The following is a 15,064-nucleotide window of genomic DNA, read 5'->3' as shown; positions in this document are numbered from 1 at the left end:
TTGTTGTATTGCTCCTGTGTTTTGTTTCGATCTGGTCTCTCAGCAGTACCCTGGTGTGAACCAGCTGTCCGCCAGTCTTGGGGGGCTGAGTCTGCAGAGCTCTGTGCAACCGGAGAGCCTGAGACCTGTGAACCTCACTCAGGAGAGGAATATTTTGCCCGTGACTCCTGTTTGGGCTCCTGTACCTAACTTGAATTTAGACCTCAAAAAATTAAACTGTAGCCCAGAGTAAGTATTTATTTTATAATATTTAATAAGTAATATACTTTGTCAAAAAGATTGTGTATCTCTTAAGAATAACAAAAATGTGATATTAATTCTTTGATTGAACGTTTTATTAATGTGAACACTTCTATTTTAGTTTGAATACACATCTGGATGTAAAATTGAGTTTAGGTTGTTGTCTATTCCTGTTCCATCTCTGTCTTCATCCAATTCCATTTCCATCACCTAATGCCTAATGCCTGGGATTTTTTTTTTCTTTCTGAGTGAAGAGTATCAGAAACCCAAATCTAATTATGTTCTTGTTTTTTAAAATATTTTTCCTCACTTTTCACCAGTAATAATTTCTGATGTCTTTTAAGTAAAGTGGAATCTTTACAATCTTATGACCTTTAGTCTTTGCTTGAAAAGCACACAGAGTTATGTAATCCTAAGAAGGGGTTTAGATAAATGGTTTATCTCTGAATTTTCTTTTCCCACTTAGTGTAGCCTGAAGACCGGTACCCCCAGGCTTATTTATCCAGCCTGAATTTAGATTTCCCTTTATGGAGTATTTCCTCACCTCATGGGATGTTCAGCTTTGCTTCTGGTGGCCAAGCCCTGGTATAGCCTCTGAGTGTGTGAGCTGTTACTTACCTCACAGTGCCTCCAAGACAGAAAGTTCTCTGTTCTTGCTGCTTTCAGTACTTTTGTGTCTTGTAGGATATTTATTTCTCCGCACCCAAAAAACATCCTCTTGCTCCTAGAGTCTCTCCTCAAAAAGTAACTCTTGATTCACAGAACATTACCTTATTCCTTGTATCAAGAGAGTTAGTATTCTTCTTTAGAGCAAATATTTTCCCTTTTTAAGGCAATAGGTTTCTATCTCTTAAAAGAAAAAAAAAACTATAATGAGCTTATCTTTTTGTCAACCAAAATCTTACATAGTTTCCAGTACAGAAAACAGAAAATGGAGCTGCTCCGAGGGTTCCCCCTCTTCTGTTGCAGTCAACTACCAGCCCTCCATTAGTGCCTAGGGCAGTGCCAAGGCCATCTTTAGAAAATGTTTAGTCATCGATTCTAGGTTGAAAATAGCTGCCCATCCTTCTGAATGTAAGCAGCTATGGGGTCTGTAAGTATGTCGATTGTGGCCTTGTATTAAGAATGGTGAGGCATTCCCTAAGTAGGTGAATGTATTGTGTGCATATGTGTATGTATATGTATATATATAAAAATGTCCATAGGTGAGGAATGCTGTGTACGTTTCTACTTAGTTATGTGTTTTCTGTGAAAATACCTTTCATTAAAACAGCAAAGCAGAGTAATTGAGTGTAGGCTTTAGAGCTAGACATACGTAGGTTCTTACTGGTTTCCACTGATAAGTAACTGTGAGACTTTATGCCAATTATGTAACCTCTCAAATTCTCAGTATTAAGAACTGTAAAACAAGAATAATAATTATACCTACATACTAAGATAAATTGTTCATTTAATAAATATATACTGAATGCCTTCTAAGTTAAGTGCCAGGCACTGTTTCTGGTGCTGGGAATGAACCAGTAAACAGATCAGTTCCCAATCTCATGCAGCCTATATCCTGTTAAGGAAGACACGCTTTGAACCATCAAACTAATAAGTATGTAATGAAAATATCAGAGTATTACTATGAAGAAGGGGGTACTAAAAGTGGAAGGTGACTATTTTTAGTTGAGGAGTCAGGACAGGTTTTTTCCAAGACTGCACAATAGAGTGGAGATCTGAATGAAGTTAGAGAGCAAGCATTGTAACTCTCTGGGAAGGGTGTGCCAAGCCGCCTGAACAGCAGTACAAAGGTACCAGAGCAGGAGCCAACTTGATGTGTTCAAGGAGCACCACCAGCCTGGACCAGGACGTATCTGGCTGTCTGCATACTATCAGCCACTCTAATTAAAATTTCTTTCCTGGTTTTCTATACATCCGCTTTTTACCTCATTGGTTCTGTGTCTACCAACCTTAACTTATAACTTAGTAAGTTATGAGTGCTTACTACATGAGATGAATAGTGCTACGATGGCACAGGACACGATGATCGCTGATCTCAGGTAGAAAAGATACAAGGTGCATAACCAGCTAAGCAGATCAGACTAATTGATACCATAGAACACAGGTGGCCAACACAAGGCCCACGGGCCGAATCCGACCCTCCACCTTATTTTATCCGGCCCGGCACCCAGCAGCAGCACCAAGCTCTTGATTGACTGTTAAGGAGTAGTTACATGTATACAGTCCTAAAATTACATTCGGCCCTTTGAGGGCAACCGTGAGGCGGATGTGGCCCCTGGTGATAATGAGTTTAACGCCCCTGCCATAGAAGCATAAACAGATACCAGGGCACAGAGGGAGAAGGCATTCCTTCCGACTTCTGGTCAAGGGTGAGGGTGGTTTCAAAAGGAGCAATGACTTTGGTGAACCTCAGAGGAGGAATTCAACAGGGAAAAATGGGGAGTGAAAAGGAGCAGCATTACTAAGGTGTCAGAGGTGCGCCTTTTCACTCAGGTTTTCTGTTCCCTGCTATTCATGCCATACATTCTAGTCGTAATGGAGTAAGCAGCTACCTACTTGAGGATGGGGGTTTTCCTGATAACTAATGTAGTCTGTGTTGTTTATATTTTTTGCAGTTCGTTTCGGTGCACTTTGACAAATATTCCACAGACACAGGTTTTACTGAATAAAGCTAAACTTCCTTTAGGATTGTTGTTACATCCCTTCAGAGACCTAACGGTAAAGTAACATGTTTTAGAATATATGTGGGTACTGACATGGGTTTTTATGTGTGAAGTATTTAGATTGTGTATTTTCTTATACTTTTTTCATCTTTTATTGGAAGGTGCAAGTAATTTTCTGTCAAAGTCAATTCAGCGAACACTTTCTGAGCACCTGCTGTGTGACAGGCCCTAAACTAAGCAGTGGTAAACACAGAGGTGATGAAGGCGTTGGCCTCACCTCTAAGACATTCTTCTCTAACAGGGAACAAAGATATAAGAGCAAATAATTACATCCAGGCTGTGTAATGCATGCAAGTCATTAATTCTGTAAGATATTGAGGTAGTAAGTGCATTATGGGAAGTAACTTCCTCTGGGTACAGTAGCAGAAATTTTCTGTGAGTGATGAGGTCTGAGCTGGATTTTGAAAGATTAGTTTTGGAAAAGGAAAGGCCGTAGAGGAGAAACGTGATGAGTCCATAGCACCAGCAATGTTGTGCAGTTAGGGAGGAAAACTGTGTAATTGTTCCTGACTGTATTGAACAAATAACCTTCATACAAATAAAGTCCAGACACTTCTAGTCTATTGAATTAAAACACTGCTTTAGTTTAAGTTTCCATAGTCTTTGTGGTTTAATACCCAGCTTACTGGATTTTTACACATACTTCTGGTATTTCATGCAAATATGTTGTACTTAAACTAAAATTTCTAAACTTCAGAAATAAAATCTGCCCAGATACATTTTATTTATACTTTGCAGGCTGCATTTCTCCCTCACACTTTTTGTTACTCCTGTGGCTTTCTACCCCTCTTCCTGCTACTGAGTTTCTTTTGCTCTCATTCACCCATACAATGTTGATTTGCCTACCGTTCATGCCATGTGCTGAGGGTACAAAGGTCAGTGAGCTTCACAGAGTTTACTTTGTACTAAGATGTACAGAAAGGAGCAAAGTGAATAGAAAATAAAATAATTATGCTGTATAAAAACGGTCTTGAAATCGTTCAGGAAATACTATTTGATAACCTATAATATTGTTACAACCTTTATCTCTGAACCAGTATAGTTTATTTCCCATGTACACAGGTGAGAATTTTTATCTAAATACAGAGTCTATATGTGATACTTTCTGGAAATATATGTACTAAGTCGGCACTAGTGGCTTCCTTTGGGATATAGAATTCTGAGTAGTTTTTCATTTTCTAATTTTTGCTAACTGCATTTCCCAATTTATTCACAAGTGACGTATAGTTAATTATATAGTAAAAATTGTGTATGTGAAAAATTAATACAAAGATACAAATATTTGTGTATAGACAAAAAACAAAGAAATATACTAAGATGTTATCTAGGATTAATTTAAGGAGACAAAATAATACATGATTTTTTAAAAATCTTTTTTTATATTTTCTAAATTTCCTAAATTGAATATAAAGTTCTTTTCTCAAACTAAGCATAAAGAGGTTTTTTAAAGGTACATTGTGTTTGTTTTCATGTGGCCTTGGTTCCCATCAGGATTTTTGTGGCTAATTAATGAGCAGTGCCTGATAGCATCAGATGCAAAGACAAAGGTGTTTTTATACAGCGTATGTTTCATTCTCACTGTTATTTCTTGAGGCTAGCTGATGAGCTCTGAGTTATATTATTTTTTGACCAACCAGGCTTTTTTTGTCACCCAGTAACTTTTAGTGCATTTTATTTTACTTTATTTTGGTGTCATTTTACAGAAGTTTATGGCAAAATAGGGAAAAAACTTGATAGTTGCTTGTGTTACTCAGCACATCACTGGATTTTATTAAAATGGTTCCACTTGTAAACACAGTTATGGTTTTGTTCTGAATATGAGCACAGCAGCTTGTGTTCCATTTTTTCCTGGGGTGTTTTTCTGCTACAACATCTTTAATTTTACTTCCCAGCAATTACCAGTGATAACATCAAATACCATTGTGAGGTGCCGGTCTTGTCGGACATACATCAACCCTTTTGTGTCCTTCATCGATCAGCGTCGATGGAAATGCAATTTGTGCTATAGAGTCAATGATGGTGAGTTTCAGAATTTTCTTTAATTTTTGGATTTTTAGAGTCAGAAAGAAAATCATCAGTTTGTTGTTCCACTTCCTTATGCATTCACTGGTTGATTTTGTATTTGCCTTACTGGGGATCTATCAGCCCTAATGTAGCAGGACAATGCTCTAACCAACTGAGCTACCCAGCCAGGGAAAGAATCTTAAAATAAATGTGTTTAATATTATTTTCAACATTTTGACATTTCTGTCATTATCTGGTCTCTTCCTCACTGGTTTCAAAACTTTCATACTGCTTTTAATGGAGAGAATATAGGCTAGCGACACTTCATTTTGGCTAGCCAAGGAGATCATTGCTGATGAGGAGATGTCCTCATTTAGTTTGTCAGCAAGGTCAAACTAAAAAGTATTCATGAAACAAGCAGTGAAGGGTGTGCAGGTAAGGTCATGCCGACTAATTGTGCTTGACCCTGACCAGTTAAAATTGTATTCTGTTGATACTTTACATTCATTCAACTCAGTGCATGTGTGTGTGGTCTCCCCCCTTAATCATTTTTTAGGGCATCTTAGTATGATTGCTTTCAAATTTGTGTTTCTGTGTTTTTGTTTTTTTGTTTTTTTTCATGTAATGAGATGTAATAAATAGAGCCCAAATGTAAGAAGCAAGGTCACCCATGTTCTGGTTTCTAACCTAATTTCAGAAATAAAAGTTCTTTGATCCTTCTGATAATTAAGAGAGGTTAAGGAATTAATTTTTAGCATTAGAGTTCAGAGAATTATTTGTGAACCTTATATTAATACCAGTGATAGAAATGAACACTTTCTAGGAGTTTATATGTGTGTTTAGTTACAAATTGTGTTACTAAATTTGTACTGGATTCCTAATTCTGATCTAGTTCCTGAAGAATTTATGTATAACCCCCTTACACGATCTTATGGAGAGCCTCACAAACGACCAGAAGTTCAGAATTCAACCGTGGAGTTCATTGCTTCTTCTGATTACATGGTAATTATTCAGTGTTAAAGCTAGTCACAAAATATGTATTAGTCATATATGTAATTTGCTGTTAATTGAATTCTTGACCTAATTTTGAGATTTTTAAATTGCATTTAAAAAAATAATTCTGAAAGTGTATACTTAACACTTTGTAAAGGTTACAATTATATCATTAAGAAATGTTAGTAGTGTTTTATGATGAGCACTAACATCTGCAGTTTGTTGCCATTCTGATTATATTACTTACATGGAATGAATATAAATATTCTTTTATCATTTAGTATGTAAGACCTTCCAACAGAAAAACTCATGTTTTTGTCAAGAACTGCAGTTTTCAAGCTCTTAAAGACATATCTTACTGCTTCACTACTACAGATATCAAGATAAATGAATGTTGACTTCACTATAATTTTTCTTTTTAGTTCATCATAAACTTTTACCTGTTCTTTAATTATACTATCTCTAATCTCTCATTCTAATTTTCTACTTACAAAACCAAATTCTTCTCATCTTAATTATCATATCTACTCATTCTAAATATGTTTATAAGAACTTGTTTCTTCCATACCCTTATTTCCTTATTTTTAATCTTTGTTGAGTACAAAAATGTAAAGTGGTGAAGAGGAACAGCTAATGTATATTATATTCCTAATGCTTGACCCATTTCTTTATTTTTATGATTTTTATGGTTCTTTTTTTCCAATATAGCATCTGCCTACTTATCTACCATTTTCTTGTCTGTTTTTATATCAACTGTAATAAACTTGGTCACTATTACTCTCAAATTCTTACCTCCTTTACAACTTATTCTGTTTCCTACAGTGCCCTGGCTCTTTAGGAATTTTAATCTAAGTAAGTGGTACAGCAGAAAGAAATCTTTAATTTTTGCCATACGACCCATGTGATCCCTGGTAGATTTTTTGTTATTTTTTATTTTTAAGATTTTACTTTATTTTTTTTAAAGATTTTATTTATCTTTAGAGGGGAAGGGAAGGAGAGAGAGAGAGAGAATATCAATGTATGGTTGCCTCTCGTGGGTCCCCTGCTGGGAACTGGCCTGCAACCCAGTCATGTGCCCTGATTGGGAGTCAAACCTCGATCCTCTGGTTCGTAGGTCCACACTCAATCCACTGAGCTACACCAGCCAGGGCAGATTTTATTTATTTTTAATGAGAGGGGAAGGGAAGGAGAAAAAGCAGGAGACAAGCACTGGTATGAGAGAGAGAGAGAAACATCAATCAGTTGCCTCTTGTATATGCCCCAACTGGGGACCAAACCCGTAACCTTAGCATGTGCCTTGACTGGGAATCCAACTGACCACCTTTCATTTTTCAGGCTGACATCCAACCAACTGAGCCATACTGGTCAGGGCCCTGCTTGATAATTTTTTAAAAAGAGTATTTTATATATCCTTGTATTTTAACTTCCTACAACAGTAGTTTTCAAGCATACTTTAAAGAAGAAAAAATAGTGTAATAAGTCATCATTTACCCATCAGTGAGCTTCAATAATTATTAACGTTGTGCTGTATATATTTCATCTATCCCCAGTCTACTCCAGTCCCTTCTACCCTCACCCACCCTGGAGTTTATTAAATGCTAATCCTACATTTATTTTATGCTATTTAATCCTCTCCCGAGGATGGGTTTTTTAAAATTGATTTTAGAGAAAGAGGAAGGGCGAGAGAGAGAAACATCAGTTGATCAGTTGCTTCCCATACACACCCCTACTGGCGACCAAACTGAACCCAGGTGTATGCCCTGACCTGGAGTCAAACCTACAACCTTTTGGTGTGCTAGACGATACCCCAACCAGCTGAGCCACCCTGTCGGGCACTAAACCTACACTTAACCCCTTAATACTTCAGTGTGCGGTATGTCTCTAGCACGACTGAAGATACTTGGAATGCTGTCACAAGGACTTTACACTTAGCACTGAACCCTTGGGGTTTGACCGCCACCAGGTGACCCAATAGCTGATACTAATAATGGTTATCAAGGTAAAGAAAATAAATTTTAAAAATGTTTTTAGGGGTAAGGAAGGAATATAGAGGTTGATATTAATTAAATAATAAGTTTAATTTTCATTTGAAAGATATCTCGGCCAAGACTCTCTCAGGAAAATATTTAGCCCATCTATCAGACTATTACTGTGTAATGGCTGCCTTATGCTTTATTCACAACCAAATCTCAAATAAGGAAAAAAGTTAAAGGAATGTCATTTTTCTTTACTTCATTTTTTAACCTCACCCAAGTACATTTCTTGTCGCTTTTAGAAAGAGGGGAAGAGAAAGAGAGAGAGAGATTGATGGGTTGCCTTCTCATACACACCCTGAGTGGGGTTCAGACCCCCGACCTTTCAGGTTACGGGATGACACTCCAGCCAACTGAGCCATACCGGTTTGGGCGGAGGAATGTCTTTTTCACTAGCTCATAAGATCTTACAAAACATCCTCTATGTGTATTTTTTGGATAATATACTCCATAAATACCCAGTAGTTATGGTGATATAAGTTGTACCTACTAAATAAATAAATTACATCATTTTTATTTCTTTCAGCTTCGTCCTCCTCAACCTGCAGTTTACTTGTTTGTTTTAGATGTGTCTCATAATGCAGTGGAAGCTGGGTATTTGACAGTTTTGTGCCAGTCACTGTTAGAAAATCTAGACAAGTAAGAATTATTTTTATTCATAATATGTGTATATATGTATAAAAATGTGAAGTGTTTACTAGCAGTTCATAGTGTTGGATTTTAATAAGTTTGATTTTATTTATCTATCACTAAGAGTACTTCCTGTCCACCTTAGAATATAGATCCTGCTATTTGGATTATTATAACTTATGAATTAGTGTCTGAGTCATAAAATCAAAGAAGTTGTAATACTTAGTAAGGAATTTAGATCTCATCTAACTATCTCTGTGACTTAGCAGATTTGGCCAGAGAACTCGACTTGGTCAGGGTGTAAAGAATCTGGATGAGGCAAATGTAGCTGTAGAAAAGGAGTTTTTCATAAAGTAGTTTTTATTGATTGATTGATTTTAGAGAGAGAGAGGGAGGGAGAAGCATTGATTTGTTGTTCTACTTATTTATGCATTCCTTGCTTGCTTCTTGTATGCTTCTTGCTTCTTGATCCCTGACTGGGGATCAAACCTACAGCCTCGGCGTATTGGGACAACACTCTAACCCACTGAGCTGCCTAGCCAGAGATTCATAAGGTGGTTTTAAATGTGCTAATAAAAGGATGAACCAGATAAAGGGGGAAAAGGAATTGCTTTTCTGCTGAATATTTTCCAGGAAGTCAGAAACTGAGTTCTTCATTTTGGCACATGAGTAATAAGCCGTATTGTCAAAGTGGAACCAGTATTGGATAGGGTGCTTTTACCTGGCTTTAATTCCTTTCTGTGTGTCTACAGATAGTAGTCATGAAGGAAGACCCTCAACTAGCTTTAATAATGAACCTTCCAAGTCCCATGAAAACAAAGTTGTTTGTACATTTTTCTTTCTACTACGACACCCACAAGAGAGAAGACTTAGGATTATTAGTAAGGATGGTTCACAACTGCAGTAGCTTTTCATATGTGCAAAAGTGTAGGTGGGATTTCCAGCCAAGATGGAGGCGTAGGTAGACACACCGTGCCTCCTTGCACAACCAAAACAAGGACCACAAAAATTTAGAAACCAGACACAGCGAGGTGGTCATTGTGAAGCGATGCACTGTGCCCAAGGCAGCTGGCTGAATGGGCAGTCCCACATTCGCACACATATAACTCAGGAGCAAGACAAACCAAGTAACCCGGGGTCCCAGCGCCAGGAAATAAAGCCTCAAAACACCAATTGAAAACACCTGTGGGGGTTGACATGCAGGGAGAGACTCCCAGCCTCACAGGAGAGTTCATTGGAGAGACCCACAGGGTCCTAGAACATATACAAGCCCACCCACCTGGAAACCAGTACCAGAAGGGACCAGTTTGCTTGGGAGAAGTGGCAGAAGCAGCCAAGGTCTGACAGAGAGTGGACTAAGCACCATTGTTCCCTCTCGGACCCCACCCCAACATATAGCATCACAACCCAGCAATGTGGATTGCCCTGCCCTGGTGAACACCTAAGGCTCCACCACTTGGTACATAACAGGTGCCACTAGACACCCCCCCCCGAAAAAAAATGACCCAAACAGAACAGATCAAAGCTCCAGAAATAATACAACTAAGTGACCAAGAGATAGCCAGTCTATCAGATGCACAGTTCAAAGCACTGGTGATCAGGATGCTCACAGAACTGTTCATATCTGGTTGCAAATTAGATGAAAAAATGCAGGCTACGCTAAGTGAAATGAAGCAAAATTCACAGGGAACCAATAGTGATGGGAAGAAAACTGGGACTCACATTAATGGAGTGGACAAGAAGGAAGAATAAACATTCATCCAGAACAGAATGAAGAAACAAGAATTTAAAAAAATGAGGAGAGGCTTAAGAACCTCCAGGGCATCTTTAAACGTTCCAACATCCGGATTATAGGGGTACCAGAAGGGGAAGAGGAAGAGCAACAAGTGGAAAACTTATTGGAACAAATAATAAAGGAGAACTTCCCCAGTCTGGCAAAGGAAGTAGATTTCCAGGAAGTCCAGGAAGCTCAGAGAGTCCCAAAGAAGGTGGACCCAAGGAGGAACACACCAAGGCATATCATAATTACATTACCCAAGATTAAAATGAAGGAGAGAATCCTAGAAGCAGCAAGAGAGAAGGGGACAGTCACCTACAAAGGACTTCCCATCAGACTGTCAGCTGATTTCTCAAAAGAGACCTTACAGGCTGGAAAGAAGTATTCCAAGTCATGAAAGGCAAGGACCTACATCCAAGATTGCTCTATCCAACAAAGCTTTCATTTAGAATGGAAAGGCAGATAAAGTGCTTCTCAGAGAAGGTCAAGTTCAAGAAGTTCATCATCACCAAGCCCTATGTCAAATGTTAAATGGACTTATCTAAGAAAAAGAAGATAAGAAACATGTATAGTAAAATAACAGCAAACTCCCAATTATTAACAACACCTAAAACAAACACAAACTAAGGGAACAACTAGAACAGGAACAGAACCACAGAAAAAGAGATCACATGGAGTGTTATCAGCAGGGGAATGGGAAGGGGAGGAAGGGGGAAAAGGTACAGAGGGTAAGTAGCATAGACAATAGGTAGAAAATAGATAGGGGGAGAGCAAGAATAGTATGGGAAGTATAAAAGCTAAAGAACTTAAGACACATGAACATGAACTAAAGGGGGGAATGTGGGTGAGAGGGTGTGCAGGGTGGAGGGGAATGAAAGGGGGAATGGGACAACTGTAATAGCATAATCAATAAAATATATTTAAAAAATAAAACATTATTTGACATGTGGTTTCAGAGGTTTTGAATAAAGGATTTTGGATGTTTTGGGGGGGTGGGGAGGAGTATAGGTGGTTATGTATAAATACTTTGTCAGAAGAACTCTTGGTGGTTCCCAAAGGTTCTCCCCCGTCTTCCATTGAGTGTGAGAGTCCTTCCTCTGTTGAGTGCTCACTCCAGTAATCGTAGTCTGCGTGTCACTGATCTTGGCCTGGGAATAAAACTGATAACGTTGGCACCTGCAAGATAAAAAAGAAATCCAGAGATATTAAATTATTTGCTCTTAGTTTCATCATGTAACTTAGAGTTCTTGTATTTTTCTCCTTGATTGAAGCATTTGCCCTATTTTTAGTCAGAAGTGCTTACTTCATACACAGCTTTAGCAGGGAGTGGCAGTGGAAGACCCTCTGCAGAGAAATCCTTTTTGAGATTGAAGGGTGAACATACTGGGAAAGATTGAGGATAGAGCCGTAGGCCTAGGAACCAGTGCAGCATGCAAAACCAAAATGGTAAAAGTGGGAATGGAAAATAGTTTTCTTTATATATAAATAAATAAGTTTATAAACACGTTTTATTTATATATGACATATAATAGTTTTATTTATATACTATATATAATAGTTCTACTTATAGATATATAAATACAGTGAAAATGGAAGCATTAGGAAAGTTTAAAGAAGTAAAGGTGATAGAATAGCAACAGTTAGTAATATGTTTTGGGACAGAGCTGTGGAAGTAACTTTGAGAAAACGGAATTTGATGCTGGAGCAGTTCCAGCTCCGTCTGTTTTGAGTTTGGGGCAGGACAGGTAGTCTCCATTCTGATTGGTAGCAAACAACCCTAATCTATTCAGTGACTTTAGAAATCTCAAAGAGGTGAAGATTGGTCTGCAGAAACATTTTAAATCTTGACCCATATTGATAATCCAAACACCCATATAACCTGTTCCATTCTGTTCTATGAAATACTTTCAGACATATCTGGCAGACTATATCTTAGTGGCCTGATCAATCATGCATAGTGGTGATAATTCTTTCTTTCATGCACACTGTTTTGATATTCTGTAATATTCAAAAATATTTTAAAAGCTTTACTAAAACAAATTACATAACAGTAGTTAACATAGTTGGTGGTACTTAGGAATACATTTCTGTAAGATTCAACATTTACTTTATTCATAAGCTTGATGAGCAATGAAGTGTTAATTTATTCTTTTATGTTGTGGCATTGACTTGAATACACTTAGTTCTGGCAGAAAATTTTTAAAAGATAGATGATAAATATCTCAATGTTCATAAATGTGGTTTTATGTAAAACTTTATGCATTAAAACCTGATATTCATTACATTCAGTCTTTTCTAGGAAAGTACTTGTCATTCTGCCCTTAAAATGTTTAAACAAGATACACTGTTTTTGTAATACTGGAATGGAAAATATGAGTAGTTTTTTACTTGAAAAGAATGTGCTTCAAAGCAAAGTTAGCAAGAAGTCTTTGTTTTTTAAATATTGTAAATTATTTTTTTTTAAATTTGTTTGTTTACTTTTAGAGAGGGGGGAAAGGAGGGAGAAAGAGAGGGACAGAAACATCAATGTGTGGTTGCCTCTCTCGTGCTCCCTGTTGGGGACCTTGCCTGAAGCCCAGGCATGTGCCCTAGATTGTAAATGGAACCAGCAACCCTTTGGTTCTCAGGCCGGTACACAATCCGCTGAGCCAGACGAGCCAGGGCTGTTTTTTTTTAAATCATGTCATTCTTAGGTTTGGTTTATTATTTGAATATAGTTCAGTTTTCTGACTTATGAATTCAAAACATGTCAGTGTTTCATCTGAGGATGGAGTGTTTCATCTTTGCTCTTCTTGATTATTTAGATAGGGATGGCTTTTCTGTCCTCCATGAAAAAGCCTATGTCATTATTCTTAGGCTTAGTTTATCATTTCATTATTTATTTAAGTAGAATATGTTACTGAGCACTTTAAGTTTAAAATGGTCTTTTTTATCTTTAGGCTTCCTGGAGATTCACGAACAAGAATAGGATTTGTGACCTTTGATAGCACTATTCATTTCTACAATTTGCAAGAAGGTTTATCTCAGCCTCAGATGTTGATTGTGTCTGATATCGATGGTAAGCAGTGAATAAAATAAAAATCTTTTTTAACTACAGAATTTGGAGTTGATGCTACTTTATTTGACAACACATCGTATCATGATGCTGTAAGGATAATTTGGTGCATTTTGATATTTGTTTAAAAATGTTTCCTAGAAAATACTTGATTCTAAGTTTTTTGAACACCTGTGTGAATATTTTTGCATGTATACACATATGTGTATAACATATTACAGAGAACTCATTTTATAAAGCAGTATTATAGTACCCATTACATGGATGGCCTGATGAAACTAAGAATTTTTTATATTATAATCTTTAGACTTGAATTACCTGTTGATTAAAATGTTTTCCCTACAGATGTTTTTCTGCCTACTCCGGATAGCTTACTTGTGAACCTGCATGAAAGTAAAGAGGTGAGATTGATTTTTTCTTTAAAATATTAAAATATTTCTGTTATTTCAACTGTTTACGGAAATGTTTAACATTTACTTGTTATATTAGCATTTCAATAGACAGCGTGCTAACATGTCCATTCACTCCTCAGCTCACAGTCTCCCAGAATGTAGTGGTACATACTGCACTCTGGGATGTTTTGGAGAATATTGCCTTGCCCTCTCAGTAATTTAACTTTAATGTTTGTTTTCCCAGCTTATAAAGGACTTATTGAATGCATTGCCAAATATGTTCACCAACACAAGAGAAACACACAGTGCCCTTGGTCCTGCGCTTCAGGCTGCCTTTAAATTAATGTCTCCAACAGGTGGCCGTGTGTCTGTATTTCAGACACAGTTACCCTCCTTGGGTGCAGGACTTCTGCAGTCCAGAGAAGATCCTAATCAGAGATCAAGCACAAAGGTACTTTCTATTTCGTCTCTCTGTCGTGTTCAAGGTGCTGTTTTCTGCCTTTAGAGACTGTGTAATTATTTGTTTCTCCCACTTCATTAGTAGTAATGGTGAAAATGGGACCTGATATTCTGCCTCCAGTGCTCTTTTCTGTTACACAAGTGATATGCTCACCAAATCTCAGATAGTATAATGTAACATGCTCATGCTAGTAAACTTTTGATGTGAAGGTAATGCAAATCATGGTGTAAAACTTGTAAACCAATAATCTCATTATTAAGATATACAAACACATAAGTGAATGTCATACATATATACTATATTTTTTAACTGACCTTTTAATCGGAGAGTATATTGGGAGCATTTTCTGAGACCCCTAAAAATTATCTTAATTAAAGAAATCTTTTTTAGTTAGTGTGAAAGTACTCAATTTAATTCACTGCCTCCTAGCTATTGAAAAGTTGTCTGCAGTATATGTAACGAAATAAATATGTATCAGCTGAATATTACATGAATATTTTATCAGGATATTTTAATCCATATTTTAAATAATAAAATAACTGTAACGGTCATTTTTGTTCTGTACATAAGTCTTATCTGGTTTCAACTTATATATGAGAAAATGCCATTACAACTAATTCTGGATGTGAACCAAACACCTTTAATAGTGTCATAAATATTTAGTGTTGTGTTCAGTTTTTCCTTGGGATAAATTCTAACAAGTAAAATGGTTTGGTCAAAGCATATAAACTTTATTTAAATTATTGTGTTTTGC

The 15,064-nt window shown here is 37.0% G+C and overlaps 1 protein-coding gene across 7 annotated transcripts in view; it reads left to right on the top strand.

Moving 5' to 3' along the window:
- SEC24B (SEC24 homolog B, COPII component) overlaps window positions 1–15,064 on the top strand; it is a 103,659-nt gene that overhangs the window by 76,714 nt on the left and 11,881 nt on the right. For 5 of the 7 annotated variants that reach the window (XM_037031837.1, XM_037031835.1, XM_037031841.1 and 2 more), the window contains 8 exons: window positions 44–228; window positions 2,859–2,961; window positions 4,859–4,985; window positions 5,863–5,972; window positions 8,523–8,635; window positions 13,343–13,461; window positions 13,804–13,859; window positions 14,095–14,301. In XM_037031837.1, the coding sequence (XP_036887732.1) occupies window positions 44–228; window positions 2,859–2,961; window positions 4,859–4,985; window positions 5,863–5,972; window positions 8,523–8,635; window positions 13,343–13,461; window positions 13,804–13,859; window positions 14,095–14,301 (1,020 nt within the window). The remainder of the gene's footprint in view (window positions 1–43; window positions 229–2,858; window positions 2,962–4,858; window positions 4,986–5,862; window positions 5,973–8,522; window positions 8,636–13,342; window positions 13,462–13,803; window positions 13,860–14,094; window positions 14,302–15,064) is intronic. The other 2 variants (XM_037031839.1, XM_037031836.1) reach the window with 1 other exon arrangement.

This window comes from Sturnira hondurensis, unplaced genomic scaffold (assembly GCF_014824575.4).
Source record: "Sturnira hondurensis isolate 20B ecotype Veracruz unplaced genomic scaffold, ASM1482457v3 Scaffold0021214, whole genome shotgun sequence".
Taxonomy (NCBI): Eukaryota; Metazoa; Chordata; class Mammalia; order Chiroptera; family Phyllostomidae; genus Sturnira; species Sturnira hondurensis.
Note: the sequence above shows the minus strand (reverse complement) of the source record. Positions and strands in the feature narration are given on the sequence as shown.